Source organism: Pongo abelii, chromosome 4 (assembly GCF_028885655.2).
Source record: "Pongo abelii isolate AG06213 chromosome 4, NHGRI_mPonAbe1-v2.0_pri, whole genome shotgun sequence".
Classification (NCBI taxonomy): Eukaryota; Metazoa; Chordata; class Mammalia; order Primates; family Hominidae; genus Pongo; species Pongo abelii.
This window is the reverse complement of record NC_071989.2, coordinates 37,265,867-37,288,792: the sequence shown is the minus strand read 5'-3', so window position 1 is coordinate 37,288,792 and position 22,926 is coordinate 37,265,867. Positions and strand designations below refer to the sequence as shown.

Here is a 22,926-nt window from a genome sequence, read left to right as displayed (position 1 = left end):
TCCAAGCATACAATGTATAATGATCAAATCAGGGTAACTGGGGTATCCATCACCTCAAGCACTTATCATTTCTTTGTGTTAGGAACATCCCATTTCCATTCTTCTAGTTATTTTGAAATGTACAATAAATTACTGTTAACTATAGTCACCCTATTATGCTACTGAACACTAAATTTTATTCCTTCTAGGTGTATTTTTGATAACTGTGAACCAACCCCTCTTTATTCAACCCCTCACAACCCTTCCCTCCCTCTGCTAACCATCTTTCTATTCTCTATCTCTATGAGATAAATTTTTTTTAAGCTTCCACGCATGAGTGAAAATATGTGCTATTTTCTGTGTCTGGCTTATTTCACTTAACATAATGAAACAAAGTATTTATTTAATAATTTAGAAAACTAAAAACATAACAATTGAAAATCAAAATAATCCCATGAGAAACCTTTGAATATAATGCAATCTCTTATAATAACAATCAATAAATCAATCAACACACACATGCACATTTTTTGAGATGGAGTCTCACTCTTGCCCAGGCAGGAGTGCAGTGGCAAGATTATAGCTCACTGCAGCCTTGAATTCCTGGGCTCAAGTAATCTTCCTGTGTCAGTCTCTAGAGTAGCTGGAACTATAGGCATGCTCTACTATGTTTGGTGAAATTTTTAAAAATTATTTTCATCATTTTATTTTTTATAGAAATAGGATTCTTACTATGTTGCCCAGGCTTATCTCCAACTCCTGGCCTCAAGCCATTCTCCTGCCTTGGCCTCCCGAAGTGCTGGGATTATAGGCATGAGCTACTATGGCCAGTCTTAAATAAATATTACCACTGAGGAATTGGTTGGTTAAAATCAGATTATAAGAATTAATATAAAAATCTAGAAACAAAAAAGTATTAAAGTATGTATTTTTCTTAAGTTTATAAACTAAAAACGATTCATTGTAAAGTTTTTGGATATATTTAAAATCAACATTTAGGTGCAATAAACATTTAACTTATTTTAAACATTAATGAAAAATAAATTTAAAACAGTCAACACTACCTTAATGCCCTCTTCATCATTGACTCTGCGAATCATTTTTACACACATTTCTGTGATTTTTGGAAATGTTGGTTGTTCAATACAAATGTCTCTGAGAATCTTTATTACTCTTTTCCTGACACTGATACCAGTATCCTAAAAACAGAAAGGTATTTTTAAGTGTCAGAAAAATTGAGATGCCTTGTGTGTGAAATTAGAAATAAGTATCCATACACAGTATATTCGCTATTTGTTAACATGATAAACAGATTTGACATATTTGCTTTTTACATGCTTTCTTACTGCTACTATAAATGTGTTATTTTATTATATTGTCTTTACTTTTAAAGTATGATATCTAAGACACAGAAACATATTTTATAGTTAAGCCCTGGACACAAGACTAGAAGTATACGCTTGTCAAAATTAAATGAGAAAACAAACATAAGCTTTAGAATAGTGTCTGGCACTTAAACAGCACATGAAGTATCACTTAAAAGTAGACTTCATAAAAATGTTTAACCTGAATCTAATCAAACCTTTGGTACTATCTTATGGTTACTTCCTTTTTTTTTTGAGATGGAGTTTCGCTCTTCTCGCCCAGGCTGGGGTACAATGGTGCGATCTCAGCTCACTGCAACCTCTGCCTCCCAGGCTCAAACGATTCTCCTGTCTCAGCCTCCCAAGTAGCTGGGATTACAAGTGCATACCACCACGCCTGGCTAGTTTTTGTATTTTTAGTAGAAACAGTGTTTCACCATGTTGTCAGGCTGGTCTCGAACTCCTGACCTTGGGTGATTCACCCACCTCAGCCTCCCAAAGTGATGGAAGTACAGGCGTGAGGCACTGCGCCTGGCCTATCTTATGGTTTATAAGAGATACAACACAAGTTAAATTAAACGAAGCATGGGAAGATAACAAAACCGATCAGTCCTTTTGAATCAGTCAATGTCATATGGGATGTAAAAAAAAAAAAAAAGAAGAGTAAGAAAATAGTCTTCAATTTTAAGACATGACCCCCAAATACAATGTATTACCTTTGACTGAATTCTGACTCTTAAAAAAGAAGAATGAAAAAACATTTTTAGGACAATGGAGGATCTAAGAACTAGTATTCAGATGATACTAGAGTGTTAATTTGGGTGAGATAATGGTTTTGTTTATATAGCACAGTATCTTTTTTTGGTGTTACAAACTGAAGTGTTCACAAGAAAAGAAGTAAAAATGTTTGACTTAAAATAATTTAGCAGAAAGTACAGATGAAGTATGGAGGTAGGTACAAGGGTGTTCACTGTACTATTTTTCTTTAACAAACTTTCATATTAAAGAGTTTTAAAAATAAAAAGCATCAGACATGAAGTGTGCAAAATTATTAATCTCCATTATGTGATTTTAGCAATCCCCAAAATATTTTAGGATATTTTACTAGGGTTACCAATATCAGAGTTTATTAGATACTTGGGAATCCTGTTGATTTTACCCTTCAAAAGATGGAAGCCCTAAGAAGGAAAAAAATTTTTCCAGCTTTTCTTTAAATTACTTGTTTCTCAACCAAGATTTATGCCTAGTTGCAGCTAAAAATGACTCTATACTTCTGTCACACAATGTTCTGATACTAGGCCAAGGGTGACAAAATAAACTCTTGTCATTGAGGTAATACTTAATTTTGTGCACTAGTGCATCTATGTTGAGTTCTACAATAAGTCAATATGCCTGCAATGGGTAGTGTGGAGATTCCACAGATATTTCCTAATGCCAATGTTTCCTTTCATTTTTCAGAAAAATGCTTCAGAGCCAGAGAATTCCATGATGTATGTAGAACCTCTTTAGTTTGCTCTTAAACCTCAATGAACTTTTAGGCTTAACTTGTAGGTATCTGAGCTCATCATTACTCAGCTTTAAGGAAACAAGAAGATGCACATAAGGGATCCAAAAATATTGTCAGATACCAATGTTCTGTACGTGTCTCTCACTGAAATAATTCTTCCTGTTTATATATATACATACATAAATATATACATAAAATCACTCTAGATTCTTGTTCAAAAACATTGAACTATTCCATGTGGTTCCTATCATCTACTCATTGTAAACTGGTATAATTAAAAAGAAACAGCAACTGAAAAATGGAATCCAATTATTACCAATGATTTGTTTTATGATATTGCAAGGGCTATTCTTGAAAATATGTACTTGTTTAGAAAGTGGCAATAGTTCATAAATTAGACAATATAAATACATAATTGGTACATTTATTTTTCTAGCTTAACACTTTAAAACAAAACATGATGCTTGAAAGGCAAAATTATATTCATGAATCATTATAAAAATGACAAACATACCAATATTCTTTCAATCAGCATATCATAATACTGTTCAGCAAGCTGAGGTCGACAAAGGACAAATCGACCTAGTAATTCTACTGCTGCTTCTCGGACACTAGTCGAATTATCCATCAGTCGTCCATGAACACCTCGTTGCATATCAAGCTAAAGAAAAATGAAGAGAAAAAAACAATTTATACCTAAATAGAGTGAATATTCCAATTCAAATAGAAAAGAATCATTTTTGCTCTTTACCCTTGCTAGAATACTGGGGTCTACAGCAACAACCTCAGACAAACACTTCATGGCTTTTGTTCGAACAGCAATTGCATTTTCACCAAGAACTCGTAGGATCTGCCAAGCAAACATTGACATTTTTGTAAATTTTAGAATACATAAAATTTAATTAAAAATAGCATGAAAACATGCAAAAGAAAACAAATCTATTATTTACCTCTCTTTAATCTGTATATAAATGAGTAAAGGATCTTTCCTACTGATTCAAAGTTTAACTTAAAGATCAGTACAGGTGTTAAGCGTACAGTCCATACTTTGGAGCCTTTCCTTTATCCAATTAAACCTGTTTTTTAATTGTTATGCTTCATTTGCAGAACCTGTAGCCCCACTAAAACCTTGCTATGTGTAACTTGAATCAAAGATATTTAGTATCATTTAAATCATAATTTGGTAGTTAATGTTTTGTATTTTATTACTTTATTTTTTGGGATGGAGTCTCGCTCTGTCGCCCAGGCTGGAGTGCAGTGGCGCAATCTCGGCTCCCTGCAACTTTCATCTTCCGGGTTCAAGCGATTCTCCTGCCTCAGCCTCCTGATAGCTGGGACTACAGGCACATGCCACCACGGCAGCTAATTTTTTGTATTTTTAGTAGCGATGGGGTTTCACTGTGTTAGCCAGGACGGTCTTGATCTCCTGACCTTGTAATCTGCCCTCCTTGGCTTCCCAAAGTGCTGGGGTTTAGTTGAATGTTTTTATAATGTCACTTACTCTACTGATACTGTATGTGTGTGCATTCATACAAATATATACTTGTAAAACAAGAATATGTAAAAGGGATGTAGAACAAGGACTTTTTTTTTTTTTTGAGATGGAGTTTCCCTCTTGTTGCCTAGGCTGGAGTGCAATGGCACGACCTCGGCTCACTGCAACTTCCACCTCCGAGGTTCAAGCGATTCTCCAGCCTCAGCCTTTCGAGTAGCTGGGATTACAGGCGTGTGCCACCATGCCCGGGTAATTTTTGTATTTTTAGTAGAGACGGCGTTACACCATGTTGGTCAGGCTGGTCTCGAACTCCTGACCTCAGGTGATCCACCTGCCTTGGCTTCCCAAAGTGTTGGGGTTACAGGCGTGAGCCACTGCACCCGGCCGGAGAACCTAAAAATAAATACTACATCTATGATCTTTTAAGTATCTGTACTCAACAATGAATGATATTATATACTGCTCACAAGCATCCCAAATCAGAAAAATCAGTATCACTGTATAAGGAATTCTTATCCAGTTTACCTGGGTCAAATAAATATCAAAGCTCTGGGCAAACGGCCTCATGGAGGCCAAGTATCGAACAATCAAGCAAGCATCATCATAGTCCACAGTATCAGAGTTCATCCTGCAACAAAAAGTCATTAAAAATTTATTTTTCTTTTTTGTAACTTAGGTAAATAGATATCAAGGAGATAAATGTAGACTGTTTTCTCCTTGGATCTTACTTTAATGTGCTAAACTGAGAAGGTGTGGTTTTGATAATGCTTCTAAGAAACTTTTTTCGGTTTTCAGCTCGATGCATAATTTGGCCAGTTGTCTCAATTTCCTTTGCATGATGTGTTCCTTCAGATGATTCTTCATCTTTTTGTGATTTCATTGCTTTTTCTGTTTCCAGAGTCGTGTCTCGAAACCACTGGGCTATATAGAATTTACGAGAAAACTGGAAAGAAATTAGACAGACTTGAGCTTGATGAAATTAGCAGCAAGATTTCCAAGTTAAGTAATAAAGTTAGAGTGCTCACATTACAGGAATACAAATATTAAAGTTTACTTTAAAACAACTTCCATGTGATAAAAACAGATTTTAAGAAAGCCAGAAAATATAGAATATCCTAAATGTTAGAAAACTTATTATTTTACTATGTTCCAATACTTACATTAATGAAGTCAAGATAATTTGATAAACACAACTGTATTAAATATAGAATACTATTATCAACTACTTAATCAAGGACAATATCATGACAAAGTTAAACAGATGATGGGTCAACTAGGAAAGTTTATAACAAATGGATAAAATGCTGAAGGTAGAAGACTTCATCTGTTTTCAAATTTTGCCTTAGTTCTCCAAGAAACACACAAGACAATTGTCACTGAAATAGTTTAACACTGAGACACACCTGTAAATCTGTTCCTTTGAATACAAACTGAAAACCTGCAGTATTTGGCTGAAGAGCTTAGTGGTATACCATTTCTTTCAATTGCATATCCCATCAGTTAAAAAATAAAATAAAATATCTCTATGTATAACGTTCTCAAATAATAGTTTATAAATTTTGTACATGAACCTCTTATACTAATATTTTGGTTATGTTGTGTAACATACATGAAATAGAAGTAAAATTATATTTAAAAATTCAATAGTTTATTTTTACAGGCTTATAGATCATCTCATGTACTACTCGGCCCATACTCATTCTGAGAACCAATGACCTAGCCTAGTCTCAAAGATCACTTATGGAGAAACTTCCAAATATTTCTCTTGTCACACAATTTTAGTACAGTACAGTATCTGTAACCAGAATTCCATATAAGACAAATCAACCCAAAGCATTCTTTTCTGTTTAAATTATCAAGTACCCCTTTGTTTCGAAAATCAATATTCCAAACAACTTAAGTTTTCCTCTTCATCATGCTACCTCCCAATTTTCTTAAACCCAATTTAAATAAACATGTAGTATCTCCAAAACAGGGGAAAAGAATCCTACCACTAGTGAAGGATCAGTCTCAGTGTTTTCATCCAAGTAATCAAGCAATGCTTTTTGTAATTGTTGGATTTCATCTTCTCCTCCTGAAACCTATAGAATAAACCAAATAAGAACAAAAAAGATATTACTGGTGTGCTTTAATAAATCATCTAATTGTAAACACAAATCTGAAGGAAAAACTGATATTAAAAATGAAAATACAACCACAGTAACTAAAAGGAAAAAACAAAAATATTATTTCTGAAAAATATTATATATTGATAGCTGAAGTTTGCCTTTTTTGTTTTACTTTTTTTGAGATGGAGTTTCACTCTGTCGCCCAGGCTGGAGTCCAGTGGTACTATCTCGACTCACTGCAACCTTTGCCTCCTGGGTTCAAGCAATTCTCCTGCCTCAGCCTCCCTAGTAGCTGGGACTACAGGCATGGTCCACTATGCCTGGCTAATTTTTGTATTTTTAATAGAGACAGGGTTTCACCATGCTGGCCAAGCTGATCTCGAACTCCTGACCTCAAATAATCCACCCTCCTGAGATTACAGGTGTAAGCCACTGCGCCCGGCCATTATTTTTATGAACCATATGTCATTTTTTTAAAAAGCAGCTCACAGGTAGTTGACATAAAAATGATCAGAAAAATGTGTTAAATCTTCAGAGGTAGGAAGAATTTCCTTTTGGAAATATGTGTTGAGAGCCATAAAAATTTACAAATGATCCTTCCCCTTGAGTTGCACAATGTATAATCAACATAGCCATACATGGCAATAAGAGGTTCCAGGCCCACTTTAAGAAATACAGAAAGTCATCCAGCAACTAGATCTTGGTTTCTACATTACAATTCACCAATAAAAGGAACCAAGATTCCTAGGAGAAACAACTGACCCCAGGGCAGGGGTAGGGAAGGTAAAAGATCTTCCTGAAACACCTTTTTGTTCTAGAAAGCCCTCAAATTATGATGGGAATATATCAAAAGGATACGAAAGCCAGCTTCAAAGGGTTCTCATTGATCAAATCTAGGATGATTTGAGCATTAAAATAATGATGGCAACAAATTATAATTTACCAGAGTAGGTATTGCAGTATTATATTAGATGTTAATATTATATTAATGATAATTTTTTGCTTTTGATAATTGTACTATAGATATTTAAGTGAGAGCTCTTGTTTGCAGAAATATACTCTAAGCAGTGGCTCCCAAGCGTCAGCATTCATTCATTAGAATCACCTGGAGGGCTTGTTAAACCAAGAGTTTTTGATTCAGTAGGTCCAGGGAGGGTCCTAAGAATTTGTACTTTTGTTAGAAATGTACTTGTTAGTTCTCAGATGATTTCAATGTTGGTGCTACTTGTCAAGGGGATCACACTTTGAAAATCCCTGCATTAGAGAATTCAGGGGTAATGAGGGAATCATGTCTGCAACTTAACTTCAAGTGGTTTGAAACAAAATTAAAAAAAAAATGCATATACAGACACGTACATCTATATTTTGAAAAATGATAAAGGAAATTTTGTAAATTGTCAATAATTGAGGAATTTGCAAGAAGCTTTTATGGGAGTTCTTTGTACTATTCCTACAATTTTTCTCTAAGGTTGAAATTATTTCAAAACACGAACTATAGCTAAAAAAAAATTAGAGGCATTTCTACCAACATGGATATGATTATGAGCATAAAAAAAGACTAGAAAAAAATGAAAACAGAAGTTGTATATAGTAGGATTAGAAATCATTTCCTCACCAATTTTCTCACGTAACTTTATTACTACCACTTCATCCACATTAAAAAAAAAAAAGCAATAAAACCCTTTTTCCCCCAAGATGAAAACTCTCTAATGTAATAAAGTATAAAAAAGCTCTCCTCACACCTCCTTGTTATGAGAAGATACATAACATTCAAAAGTACAAAACAATCTTATTGGGTATGCTAAATCACCATTCAGTAAATTAAAAACTTAAATAAAATTTATGTTAAATCAAATATAAAACAGCATTATACATTATTAAGAGTACTTCACAAAAAGAAAGTAAATGATTTATATGAACCATTCAGAAGTCCCTGTTAGACTAAATAATTCATTCTCGGGTCTTAAAATTTCTCACTGGGGCTTTGAAAAACCCACTTTTAGAAGTAAAAATCTTATTTTGAATCCACAAAATGAAATGCAAAACTAACGTAAGGACATGCAAAGAAAATAACTATTATTTATTCCCATAATTTTAATCCTTTATCTTAGTACCTGTTTTAAAATGCGTTCTATAGATCCTTGATCCATTTTGCTTGTAACAGCATCTTTTCTCAGCCGTGCAGCAACAGTTCCAAGGTAATCAAGAGATGCCACTCTTAAAGCCATCTCTGTTGACTTGTTACTGAACTGATGAACCTAAATATCAAAATAGTTTTTGATTGAATAGATTTATAACAATATATTTTAAATAGCAATTTATCATATAAATTCCCAATCTAAATTGTATAATTTAAAATTTAAACTTTTTTTTTTTCCTGTGATACTGTCCCATAAAGTCATTTTTGCCTTTTGATTTTCTGGAATCTGAACATTTTCATGTGACTAAAAAAATTACAGATTAAACTTCCTTAAGAACATAACTCATTAAATATGCAGGCTCAACTGTATTATTTGCACAAAATGTGGTATTACTGAGTAAGAATTTCTTAGGGTGGAATTCTGATGCCTATGAAAAGTTATTATCGTTTCCGAATAATATTAACATATTTTCCCATTCACAAAAAGGTCCCAGAAGCTTTGTAACAATGTGTATTGTGCAAGTTCAAATGTAGTTTAAAAATAAAGAGAGTCACATTTCTTTGCATTTACCTACTGCATTACATGAGGACTACAAAATGCCACATATTTGTAGAAATACTCTTAAAGATGATAAGGAGTCTATATTAATCATTTTCTTGCTTTGAAATGAGTAACTTATGACTCAGTGTTGAGATGCTTTTAACAATATAACATTTCCAAAAAAAAAAAAAACTGTTAAAGCACTGTTATCTTATGTAATGAAATGAAAGCACCAAACTTCACAACATTTGAAAATTTTCTACAAGGTACTGACAATATTGTGTACAGCTATGCACATGCAAAAAGAGATGCAATGTTCATATTTCCTTACACATTTTTAAAGAATTCATCATCTGTGAATCAGAATACATCCTCATTATGTTGTCTTCTAGTAATCTAATAATCTTTAAATGCTATACTCTTACCAACAGTCTCCCTAACAAACTAAGGAGTAGTTCAGCAGCTGGCCATTCAGGCTTATTGACTGTTGAAAGAAGGTCTTGAACAAAATTTTCAAACAGTGGTCTGTAATCTTCTTCACCTTGCTTACTACCACATCTGTTCAAAGACAAATAATGAAAAGGATGTCAATTTAGGTGACACATGTCAGTCATCTGTCTACCAACATGATTGAAATTGTTAGCTAAGTTTTCTTTTTTCTATGTTTAGTAACAAGACATATAAATGTACATTAAATAAAATATGGTTTAAAATGAGTCTATTTCACAAACTCCATTTTCTCCTTAATTATAGGGAATTCATTTATTAAGCAATACTAATACTACTTTCTTGCAAGTGAAACACATTTAAAAAAATGATCACTGTTTTTCTACCTAAAAGATCACCATAAATTCTTTATTTTTTTGAGATGGAGTCTCACCCTGTCAGCCAGGCTGGAGTGCAGTGGCATGATCTTGGCTTACGGCAACCCTCCACCTCCCAGGTTCCAGCGATTCTCCTGCCTCAGCCTCTCAAGTAGCTGGGACTACAGGCGTGCACCACCATGCCCGGCTAATTTTTGTATTTTTAGTAGAGACGGGGTTTCACCACATTGGTCAGGCTGGTCTCCAACTCCTGACCTCCAGTGATCCGCTTGCCCTGACCTCCCAAAATGCTGGGATTACAGGCGTGAGCCACCGCGCCTGGCCAAGGTCATCATAAATTCTTACGGAGGCTGGGCTGGGCGCAGTGGCTCACGCCTGTAATCCCAGCACTTTGGGAGGTCAGGGCAAGCGGATCACTGGAGGTCAGGAGTTCGAGACCAGCCTGACCAACGTGGTGAAACCCCATCTCTACTAAAAATACCAAAATTAGCTGGGCATGGTGGTGCACGCCTGTAATCCCAGCTACTTGGGAGGCTGAGGCAGGAGAATCGCTTGAAGCTGGGAGGCAGAGGTTGCAGTTAGCTGAGATCGCACCATTGCACTCCAGCCTGGGCAACAAGAGCAAAACTCTGTCTCATTAAAAAAAAAAAAAAAAAAAACTTCTTATGGAGGCTAAATAACATCTCTTCACAAACTTTCCTATTCAGGTACAATAGGAAAATTCTCCAAAATCTACTGAAGACAAATTACAGAATTTCAATCTAGTACTTTAATTTCTGGAGTCTAACACATAAGAAAATTCACAAAATTTTAGATTTTTTTCCCCCATGTAGTCCCATCCCAATTTTAGATTTTTAATACTCCAATTGCCTCATTTTAAAGATCAAGAAACCAAGTGTCAGGAAGACGTATTCAAAGTTCAGATTATGGCAGGAAATTGGATTCATCTTTTTAAAAAAATGAACTATTCTCTATACTGTGGAAAAGAAAAACCAGATTTATATTAATTTTACTCACTTTTTAAGGAAGATGGAGAGGAAGTTTTGGGCTGTTCGCATAGCTGTTTCATAAGAGTTAGTAATGACAACATCCTGGTCAATCTAGAATGAAAAAAATGAGTTTATAAAGATACAAGAAATAATAAGTTAGCCCTGTTGCTATTGTCATGTTATTACTGAAGAGGGGTAATACATTTAAATACTAAAATGCTTAAACTATTCCATTATATATAACGAGAGAAGCCAAAATTAGCACACTAAGCATATTTTAAAACTTTATAGAAACAAATAAAAATACAGATAGAGTGTTATCAAAAGAATGTAAGAGTAACACATGTGGTTAACAAATTTAATATCAATAGTTGTTTATCATAATCCTGGTCAGAACAGAAAGAAATGGATTGAAAATAAAAAAAGAATTTAGAAAAATATATATCAACCTCAAAGTTTAAGAAACACCTAACCCATACAATCAAAAAAAAAATTCAATGCCTTCATCAGAAATTTAAAGATATAAACAGTCAATTCACAGTTATAAAAATACAACAGACAAATAACTATAGCAAAAGGGGCTCAAGCTCACTAATAACCAGGAAAACGCAAAATAAGATGGGTATTTCTCAATGACCATAATTTTAAGTAAGTAGGGCTATAAACTGAAACACCACTTTAGTAAGCAAATTGACAACTTCCAGTAAATTTAATGCATGTATACTATCTTAATTCTACTTCTAAGTATATCTAGAGAAACTTTTGCTTTAAGTTGTGATTCTATGATATGGTGTTTTTAACTCAAGTAAAAAACAATCTAGTATGAGTTGTATGTACTAAAAGCGATGTTGAGTGAAAAAATTAGCTGTAAATATGTCACTGTCCTTTACGTAAAAATGAAATAATTGCATATCAAATTTACATAAAAATAATTAAAAGAAAGAAATAAACATATTCATCACACTTGTCACCAATGGTTAGGAAAGGAAGACTAGAGACAAACAATGGGATTGGGATGGGAGAAATAAAGAGGATCTGAACTTTTCAGATAGTATTTGACTTTCTTTCTTTCATTCATTCATTCATTTTTAGACAGGGTCTCATTCTGTCATCCAGGCCAGGGTGCAGTGGTACAATCTCGGCTCACTGAGTCTCAATCTCTCAAGGCTCGATCGACCCTCCTGTTTCAGCCTCCTGAGTAGCTGGGATGACAGGCACACAACACCAGGACCAGCTAATCTGTGTATTTTTTGTAGAGACAGAGTTTTGTCATGTTGCCCAACTGGTCTTGAACTCCTGGCCTCAAGCAATCTGCCCACCTTGACCTCGCAAAGTGCTGGGATTATGGGCATGAGCCAAAGTGCCTGTCCAGTTATTAATAATTATTATATATTTATTATTATTCCCAAAAAGATACACACATATGCTTGGATCTAACAGTAGATAAACAAAATTATTTGTTTCTCTTAAACTTTTGTTGAGGTAAAAGTATACACTTGGAAAAATTCTAAACATCTCCAAAAGCTATAAAACCAAAAGCAAATCGTCGGCATGAGCTACCTATTAGGGAGGGAATAAACTCATTTTCCCCATGAATTTAATGTTAATTATAATCCTATGTTATGTATTTATATATGGGTTCAGTACCCCTAATCTGAAAATCTGAAATGCAAAATGCCCTAATGAATATTTCCTTTGAATATCATTTTGGTACTCAAAAAGTTTCAGATTTTGGAGCATTTCTGATTTTAGATTTTTGGATCAGGGATACTCAACATGCATATATATTACATATTGTAATATTCACTTTCACATTTAATATCTCACTGACCCTTACAACCTGGTATAGCAGTTTTGATAAGTATTATCACCTCCATTTTACAGCTGAAGAATAAACTCAGAAAGATTAAAATGATTTATATGTTTTATGACTGGTAGATACAATAGAATCAGAACTCAACTCTTCCAACACCATGTCTAGTGCTCTAAAAGGACCTTAAAGCCCAGCCATGAACCTCTAATTAAGAACATCAGCTTTGGCCAGGCACAGTGGCTCCCATCTGTAACCCCAGCACTTTGGGAGGCTGAGGAGGGTGGATCACGAGGTCAGGAGTTCGAGACCAGCCTGACCAACCTGGTGAAACCCCGTCTCTACTAAAAATACAAAAATTAGCCGAGCGCGGTGGTGCGTGCCTGTAATCCCAGCTACTCAGCAGGCTGAGGCAGGAGAATCACTTGAACCCGGGAGGCGGAGGTTGCAGTGAGCTGAGATCACGCCACTGCACTCCAGCCTGGGTGACAGAGCGAGACTCCGTCTCAAAAAAAAGAAAAAAAAAAAACAAAACTTCAGTTTTATAGGAATGACAGAGAATATAGGTATTTCCTTCAATAAAAGTACAGTTGTAAAACCTTTAATAGATTCCTTACTTTTTTATTTGAATCTTCTTCTGCATTAGTGTCCTTCTCTGATGATGGTAAGTGTACAACACACTGAATAAGTTGTAAAACCAGTGCTGTAACCATCTGAATATACATAGGTTCTCCATCCATATCACTACTGTTTAACCTTTAATGAAGAAAAAAAATTTGTATAGAGTATCAAGATAATCTCATTTAAATGTCATCTATTGTCTGAAAGTTTCACGATACTTTGCCAATATTTCTAGGCATGAACTTAGTGCTTATAGTGTTCTTATGTGTAATTATTTGTCATAAGTTAGCAAAAACATCAAGTAAATACCTATGCATGCTCAGATAATTAAAATAGTCAAAGGAAAAATACAGTATTTAATATAAATTTCTATGCTTTACATACATTGCAGATAAAAATTCATAATACTAAACATTTCTCAAAATGATTTTGAAAATGATAAAAGTCTTCAAAGTTTCCAAATGCCCATATATTTTGCTATTCATCTGCTGAATCTGTTATTCATTTGGTATTAAAATCTGCTACACAGCTCTTGACATCTGTGCTAGTGTTGGTAGCACAGATTATAAAAAATCAATTTCCACATCTTTTGTTCTACAGATATTGTAAAAATCTAAGGATTCTTTTATATGTTGATAATTTTTCTTCAGGTTTAACAGACAATAAATGTTTATCAGTATACAATTAGTCCAAAAAATGATTAAGATAATTATTTTAGAGAAGAAAGAAGCCTTCAAAGCAATCTTAAAAACAATCCTATATGCCACGTCAACACTTTTAATCACTCAGGAATATTAAGATAATTCTGGTGATTATCTATGATGGCAAAGACAATAATGCTGACCACAACAGTGGGTAACATTCCTTATTAACAGTATGCTTAGCAATTAAAGAGCATTTAATCCCCATGTTTATTCTCCATACTGCCATTAGAGTAATCTTTGTTTTTTATTTTTTTTGAGACACAAAAATCTTATAAAATCCTCTTTGAATTGATCTGATTATTTTCAGCCATATTTCCAACAGGATCAACAACATCTTCTCACTGACTAGTGGTTCGTAATAAGGAATGATTTTGCTCTCCAGTGCCTGGAGATAATTTTGGTTGTCACAACTGGAAGGAGGAAAGGTGTCTACTGGCATCTAATGGGTAGAGGTCAGGGATGCTGCTGAGCATCCTATATTGCACTAGACAGCTATGCATAACAAAATGTTATATGGCCTAAAATGTCAACAGTGCCAAGACTGAAAAACCCTGCCACAGATCTTTACCTTTGAGAATCAGTGAAGTTTTCTAAGCCCCCTAAATATGCCATGTTATTTCACACATCTAAGCTATTCTTCATGCTGTTCTGATGTAACTGCCTAGTTTTTCATTATTAAAATATAAATCAGACAGAAATGAAGAATAAATGTATGACGGTTCAATATAATGGTGGTTCTTCATTATACTTGACCTCTGTTATAATTAATTACCTGAAGTTCCTTAAACTCCTCTTGCTGGTTGGTAATCTTGCAAGTGAAGTAAAAATTTCTTCCAAAATTAACTGCCTATGTTTTTCATATCTTGAGAATACCTGTTTAGTAATTATAAGATTCCAAGTTAAACTTATAATAGAAAACAAACCAAAAAATAATATCATGTGATTAAAAAAATTACCTGCCATTTAGAATGAAAATGTTTTCAGTATCTAAGGTAAGTTGCTCTATTTTCCTATCATTAATTATAACATTCTTACAGAAGTCAAAGAGTACACTAGTTTCATTTAAGGACTATGAAATCTTGTCTTTAGGCAGTCAGACAAGATTTAAATGATTTTAAACCATTCTAACTTTATTATAAATATCAAGGAATTATTAGCTGAAATATTTGCAAACATTTAGAAGTGTTTTAAATGTGACAAAACAGAATAACCCAATAAATTAACAAAACAGAAAAATAAATCCTCAATTAAGAAAGTCTAATAAGACTTAGTAAAACAGTCCTTAGATTGAAATGAATGTACTGAAAACCAGGTATCTTCATTATTTTTTGGAAGTTTGGATTAAATGACATCAATATTGTTTTATTTGTGGGGTAACTAAAAATACAAATTGATTATACTTACTGCAGTGACTAACTTAATGGCACACAACTGTAGTTCACTGACATTTTCCACAAAAAATGGTGTTATTCCCATAGATGAAACCTGTTTAAAAAAGAAAAGAGTAAGTAGTATACATCTTTAGTTGATTTCAGTAACATTCTATCTTACTAAATTCCAATACATTCATAAGGTTACTGGAAAACACTAAGAAGGCATTTTTTCTTTCCCCCACCTAATCAGCATCTATTCTTTTCTCTGTTCCCCTTCATCCTCAAATCAAGTTAGCACATACAACAGGTACATTGTTTCATAGCTATCAGTCCTCTAATCTCTACTTTTTGAGTTTACAAATGTCACAGGAATATAAAGAAATAACAAACATTTAATATCTGCATGAAAATATAACCTATCTTTCAAAGAATTTAGAGTTTGGAATTTACACTACATTTGTCTGTCTCCTGAAAGAATGTCTTTTTAAAACTCCTGCAGTTTTATTTCTTCAATTTAGAAATAACATACTCTTAACAGGAAAAATTCTTGATAATATAGTGCTGGTCTTATTATTGAGTGAGCTAGGTTATACTGGACTTAATCATTTAGTTTAGAAATACACAAAATGCTTACCAAAAAAACTTACCTGAAGAATTGTTGTGTCTGTAAGAAGTTGTATCTCTAGCAATTCTGATAAGCTGCTAACAATGTCACAAACTTTGTTATAAAGCATTACTATTACTCTCTGCTTATGGGTAGAACATTTAGCCCGTTTTGCTTTTGAACTTAATAAGCCTCCTAAAATGAAACAAATTCAAGATAAGGAAAACATCAACTTTTAACAATTTTTAATAAACAGTACTCAAACTGTTTTTTGAATTAAGAGAACACAATTTTTTAGCTACAGAACCTGGAATATTAAGCTTTTTATTTATTAAAATAGAGAATTACTCTCTGGAGATATTCCATTAGAAACATTCTTGCATCAGACAATTTTCAGCAGTTATTAAATCCTTGTACCTAAAATATTATTTTATCTTGATTTCTACTTTTCTCCATTGGAGCAGGATAGTAAGATTACATTTCCCTTTAAATTAATTTGCAATTATACAATAGATCATCAAGTTCATTATTCAGAAACCTAAGTATGACCTTACTTCCTTCGAATGTATACATTTCATTGCTCATTTATGAAGGTTAAGAACAAGAGAAGGAGTATTTATCTTGAATCAATCCATTTTGTAGACAACTGCTATTTTGCGTAAAATTAGGGTGAAGTGATAAATGAAACCAGAAGGTAGTATTTTCTGAGATTTTCCCTGAGAAGTAGAAATAACTTCTATTATATATAAATAGTTCCTAAAGAAATTATAATTGAACAAGTACTATATTCTAGTCAAATCCATAATCAAAATCAGTGTTTATTACAAGTTATATGATTCAAAAATTTTGGTGCCATTTTAAGTCCTATTTTGACTCATCTAACATGGCAAAAATTTACAATAATTTTGATATTATACGAACTAACCTCCATGAGGATCTAATCTGTAAACAGGATCATACTGAGGATAAAGTGTATTCTGCAAATGAAATTTAGTGTACTGTATAACTCTTTCAATTACATCCTCAATGTACACAGCTTTTGGCATGTTAGGGGATGTCATAATGTTGATGGTTGTAAGACAAGCATCCGCTGATTTTGTAACTCTCTCCATAATAAGGTCTCTCCATAACCTTTCTTCTTCTTCAGTATCGTTATTCTGTAAAACAGTATTGTTAATGAAATGGAAATAAACACATTTATAGGTTTAAAATATACATTAAAATTATGATTTATTTGATTTTCACTGGTGGAAAAGTGTTATGATGTGTGTTAATTCTTTTAAGAATATCCAGAATGAGATACAAATACTGATACTACTTTGAGCACGATTTGTATTTCAATGTTTTCAAACGTGATATACTCTACCTCATTTCACCACTAGATGACACCCTACTGACAAAGTTTTAATTATCTTTATATCCTTTGTGTGCTTTATACAAATCTAAGATTTAGCTTATGAGTTTAACTGTATATAAATTAATTTTGTGTTTTGGGCATAAACATTATGATAGTTTAAAAACTTTATAAATTCTGCTTGCTGCTGTGATAAACAAAGCAAAAATTAATGACAAAGGGTAAAATCTTACTTAGTACTAAAATGTTATTGACAATCATTCCTAACACCTGCTTTTCGACAACACAGTTTCTGAAACTGAGATTAAAAAGTAGTAATATGCAGACTAATGAAGACTTTTTTTAAACGGATAATTTAAGAACTGACAGAAGACTTTATTTTAATTTACACATCAGCAACTTGACATTGCAATTAGGAGTAATCTTACTGTTAGAGTAAAAATCCTCCTATCACATCTTTAGTTATGAAATATAAACTATATTATAGGACTACTTCCAATTCAAAGCTTATACCCTAGGAAAATGAACAAAAACACAATATATAATATGTAAAGCAGACAGGGCTTTCTGTTCAGTAATGCCTAAAAACTCACAAAGGAAAGATAAAGTAGCTTGTCTTTGATGCGATCATTGCTGTTTGTTTGGAAGAGTCAGTTAAGGAGGTTCATGATTCATGCCAAACGTTAAGGCTATCCACAACATATCAAATACTGTTACGGTTTTTAGGGATGAAAGTAATTTCCTTAAGACTGAGTCAGCCAGCTCTCCAGAACTCTAGATTTCTGATGATGATTATCACAATTTCTTGGTGAAGTATTTAAGTAACTTGTAGACTAACAATGGAGTAGATTGTTACTTTAGGTTTCTCTAAGCCTTTGTTTCTGTGATGCAAAAAGAGAGGACACTTAAAAATATAAATATATTTAATAATCCAGAAAACTACCACCTGAGATTATTTTTCTACATATTTTATTCCAGAAGTGTCCAATCTTTTGGCTTCCCTGGGCCACAATGGAAGAAGAATTGTCTTGGACTACATATAAAATACACTAACAATTACGATAGCTGATGAGCTTAAAAAGAAATTGCAAAAAATCCTCATGTTTCAAGAAAGTTTACGAATTTGTGTTGGGCTGCATTCAAATCTGTCCTGGGCCACATGGGCCAGTGGGTCACAGGTTGGACAAGCTTGTTTTATTCCATGTAGATTCCCTAGCAATCCTGTGGCTTTTGTAAACACCAAGAGCATTTCCCTCGTAAGATAAAATAAAATCTAGTGCTTGTATTTAAATATATATACTACACATGTATACATGAGAAGTATATATATCAAAAGTGTTCAAAATGGTTATTGCTGGATTAGAATATAGCTTTTTTGGTGCTTTCTGTGTTTTGGAAATTTTCTACAATAAATATGTTAATTTTATAATCAGGCTTTTAAAAATAAATAAAATTTGGCCAGGTGTAGTGCCTCACATCTGTGGTCCCAGAGCTTTGGGAGGACTAGGCAGGAGGACTGTTTGTTGCCAGCAGTTTGAGACCAGTCTGAGCAACAGAGTGAGACCTTGGCTCTACAAAATATTTTAAATAATTGGCCAGGCACTGTGGTGCATGCCTGTAGTCCCAGCAGCTTGGGAGGCTGAGGTGGGAGGATCACCTGAGCCCAGTAGTTCCAGACTACAATGAGCTATGACTGTAGCACTGCACTCCAGCCCAGGGGACAGAGCAAGACCCTAGCTCTATCAGGGGAGAAAAAAAAAAAGAGAGAGAAAGAAAATTTATCAACTCAGAACTTATTAAATGCCTATAAGCATTAGTGTTTGCATTCATTAATGTCAGAGATATCAAGATCAATTTGAATGCACATATAATTTATAGTCCACTACAATGCTAGGAAGGCAAATCCCAGGAAATTTGCTTCACTGAATTAATAAACCATTGCAACCATGTTGCTACTGCTTTTGATATAAGCATATTAAAATATAGTAACAGCTGGAGTTAACATTTACCGAGAAGTTAAAGTGTGCCAGACACTGTTATAAGTGCTTTACATGAATTAATTCTTTAATCCTTTGAACAACCCTTTGAGGTAGGTATAAAAAAGGTATATAAGGAGTAATGTATATTAATTAGTATATATTAGGAAATCATAAGGTTTTTAACTATGTTATTTCTTCAGGGAAGCTCAACAAAAAGAATTACTACCTACTATCATCTCATAAATCAAAAACAAAATTTAAACAGTCATACACTTACATAAGGAAGAGCATAAACTAAAGAACTGCCCCCTAAATTGACAAAAATTTTCATGTCTTTATTATTCTTACTTTATGGCAAAGCTGTGAATTGACAATGTGTAACATTAATTCTGAATTACTAAAAGTGAAGTTCTATTAGCAATGCTAATGAATGTAACTAGTAATTCATGGTAACATGCTCAAATTAACGAAATGTGAAATTTCCCCTACACATGAAAGTCATTTGTGAAAAAATTCACATTAGTCCCTCCCTAATGAACAGATGATAGATTCCAAGACCTCGAGTGCATGCCACGCATACTATCAAACCCGATATACACTGTGTTTTTTCCTATACATTCATACCTAAGATAAAATTTAATTTATAAATTAGGCATGGGAAGAGATCAATGACCATAAAAAATACAACAATAGACTGTAATAAAAATTATTCACCTACTTTCAGATCACAGTTGACTGTAGGTAACTGAGAACATGGAAAATGAAACAATAGAGAAGTGGGGGACTACTATAGAGCTTAATAACATTAAGGGTAAAATTAACAGTATGGATCTGAAACTTACATGATTTAACAAAGTGGAAAGCTTTGACCCATCCTGAATATTCTTCTCCAAGATATTTAAGACTTTCACAGTTTTATCAGTTGAAAGCTAAAATAGCAACATAAATTCTTTATCAATCATTGGTAAAAGTTATATATTATTCAAGAAACAATCTGTACATTATTCCCTTTGAGCTATGGAGGAAATAGCATTGTCACCCTCTCAAAGAGTAAGAAAACTTTCCCACTTAGAACTTCTACTCAACGACCCTAAATGACTAAAGCAAATGTCAAAGAAAAATTTAATGTATTTCTGCATTTAAATAATCTAAATATCTGAGAAAATGAAAAAAAACTCTGGAAAAAATTAAAGTCCGTGCCTCTTTCAATGCAGTAATATGATTCTCTTTAGAATAATCTGTAGAATACTTCTTTTATTCTTTTGTAAAAAAACAAAAAAACTCATTTAGACTCTCAGAAGTCAACAATGAGTTTTCTTTTTACTATTTACTTTACATAAATTTTATAATTTACCCTGAAAACCTTAAATTAATTTCAAATGTTTCTATGAAGTAAATTTATAAATTTTACTTTGGTGAGATACCTTATCCATTATACCCATTGCTTTTATTTTAGCAGATTCACTGCCAAGTTCATTAAGCTGATGTTTTCCTAAGAGCAGTTCCTGAGGAATTTCATCATCATCACCTGCAAAATCAAGCCAAACAAACACAAACAAAGTTTAGGTAAATGAAATAGCTCAAAATGTCAAGCTTAACTTTCTAATAAAATTTTTAGACACGCAAACTAAACAAATAACAACCTAAGGCACCTCTATATATAAACCTCAAGTGAACCCTGAATGAAAAAGGACAGAAATTGAAGTCAGATTTATGACTAAAATGGGAAGATGAGATAGATATCTTATCTTTACTACTTTAGATATACTCTTGACTCTTTCTCTGTATATACTCTTGACACTCTCTGCCTCAGGAGGCTGACCTGAATGGACTACATCAAGAGTCTCCCATGCCCTCTGGCTTTTGTTTGGGTTTGGCCAGTAGGGTGCCCTGTTAGAAGATCAAAGAGGAGTGGAAGGTCAAGGTATTTATATCTCTTATTCTTTGCTTACAAGGTCTCCTCAGGCTGGCTCTGTCCCCTGACCAAAAGGTATTGCTTCAAGGCAGCCTACTCTACAACATTTTTTCCCGCAGAATGAGTTCTGGTGACTTTTCTGTATCCTCACTCTTTTGGTTTAAGGCTGTTAACCCTGGGTTCTGGTACTATTTTGCCTCCATCTTTTTAACTGGTCTCTTTGTAAATAACTCCTCCTCATATTATCCTAATTTGAGAGTGCCCTTTGTACTTTTGGGACCCTAAATGATACAGAAGACAATTTCTCAGCACAGAATTGTAAAGTTTTAATGTGTAAACTGTGTGACTCTCATCATTTGATCTGTACATTTTGTGATTTTTGTAGCTATTACATTTGAACTCCTAAAAAAAAAAATTATAAAAGTAATTAGTATATATGCAAAGTTAATGAACTAAAGGGAAAATCATGATTATGTATATGCAGAAAAATTACTTAATAAAATTCAACATCCTTTCATGATTTAAAACAAAAAAAAGATGAAACTGACATTCTAAATAATCAGCAAACACAATGATACTCAGGCAAGTAATTCTCACAAAACAAATACTTATTTTACCAGCTGAAGGTGGCATAAGATTGTTAAGAATAGCTCTATATATTGTAAGCAGTGTTTTTATAAACATATTTTAATATTTATAGATGTAATCTTTATGTCATTGTAAAAGTAATACACGAATGTAACATTAATCCTACTGTATTCTAACTGGTTTACTATTTTGTTTTCCATATTAGAATCTGTATTCCCTAAAGCCAGGTGTTTGGGTTTTAGTTATTTTTGCATCTCTAGCACTTAACATACTACTGGCATACAGTAAGTATTCAATAAATATTGGTCATCAGAATAAATGAACAGAAGAATAGATGCTTATTTCTGCATATTTGCTCCTATCAGTACCTTCACTATACAGGGCCTTTTCAAGCCTCCTCACCTGCATAAAGACTTTTTTAATTACTCTGACTTACTCATGATTCTTTAGATACTATCCAGACTTGATTAATTTATAGTTTAGTTTTGTACTAAAGTTTTTAATTTCTTGGTAACAGACTAGATTTGACTTTACAACTAGATTTCAAGTTTCTTGATAGCACAGAGCATGCCTCTGTATCCTCTAGAGTAACTCAGTTACTCTAGAGGATACAGTTAAGACACTTAGAGTATGTGTAAATGTATTTTAAGTTGATTTTACCAAATGCAGTAAAATCCATATCTTCCAAATTATCCAAAATATTCTCTATTGAGGCTGTGAATCTCTTAAAAGTTGAAGAGTCCATCATTTCTGCAAGAGAGAAAAATACATTCATTATTCTCACATTCCAAGTAGACATGTGAAGCTGAAGAATATGAATAAAGACAAATTAAATAAACTAAAGTGTTACCTTCAGGTGTTAGTTTTGGTTCATATGCTTTCCTTTTCTTCTGTTTTTCTTTTTTCTTCATTTTCCTAGCAACTAAAACGAACAAAAAGAAGTACTGAAATGTAGGACTGACAACTTAAAATAATTCCATTTTTGTTTCTAGTTTTTTTCCTGAATGTTAAAGACTTAAACAATAATCACT

At 33.3% G+C, this 22,926-nt stretch overlaps 1 protein-coding gene across 3 annotated transcripts in view; it reads right to left on the bottom strand.

Annotated features, from left to right (window-relative positions):
* Nucleotides 1-22,926, bottom strand: part of NIPBL (NIPBL cohesin loading factor) — a 197,764-nt gene that overhangs the window by 39,730 nt on the left and 135,108 nt on the right. For all 3 annotated transcript variants that reach the window (XM_054555486.2, XM_024247028.3, XM_024247027.3), the window contains 18 exons: nt 22,746-22,817; nt 22,556-22,645; nt 20,817-20,920; nt 20,235-20,321; nt 16,985-17,216; nt 16,103-16,254; nt 15,487-15,567; nt 14,855-14,955; nt 13,375-13,513; nt 10,976-11,058; nt 9,560-9,692; nt 8,568-8,711; nt 6,337-6,426; nt 5,074-5,288; nt 4,871-4,973; nt 3,602-3,700; nt 3,365-3,511; nt 1,044-1,178 (listed from right to left, as the gene is read on the bottom strand). In XM_054555486.2, the coding sequence (XP_054411461.1) occupies nt 1,044-1,178; nt 3,365-3,511; nt 3,602-3,700; nt 4,871-4,973; nt 5,074-5,288; nt 6,337-6,426; nt 8,568-8,711; nt 9,560-9,692; nt 10,976-11,058; nt 13,375-13,513; nt 14,855-14,955; nt 15,487-15,567; nt 16,103-16,254; nt 16,985-17,216; nt 20,235-20,321; nt 20,817-20,920; nt 22,556-22,645; nt 22,746-22,817 (2,207 nt within the window). The remainder of the gene's footprint in view (nt 1-1,043; nt 1,179-3,364; nt 3,512-3,601; nt 3,701-4,870; nt 4,974-5,073; nt 5,289-6,336; nt 6,427-8,567; nt 8,712-9,559; nt 9,693-10,975; nt 11,059-13,374; nt 13,514-14,854; nt 14,956-15,486; nt 15,568-16,102; nt 16,255-16,984; nt 17,217-20,234; nt 20,322-20,816; nt 20,921-22,555; nt 22,646-22,745; nt 22,818-22,926) is intronic.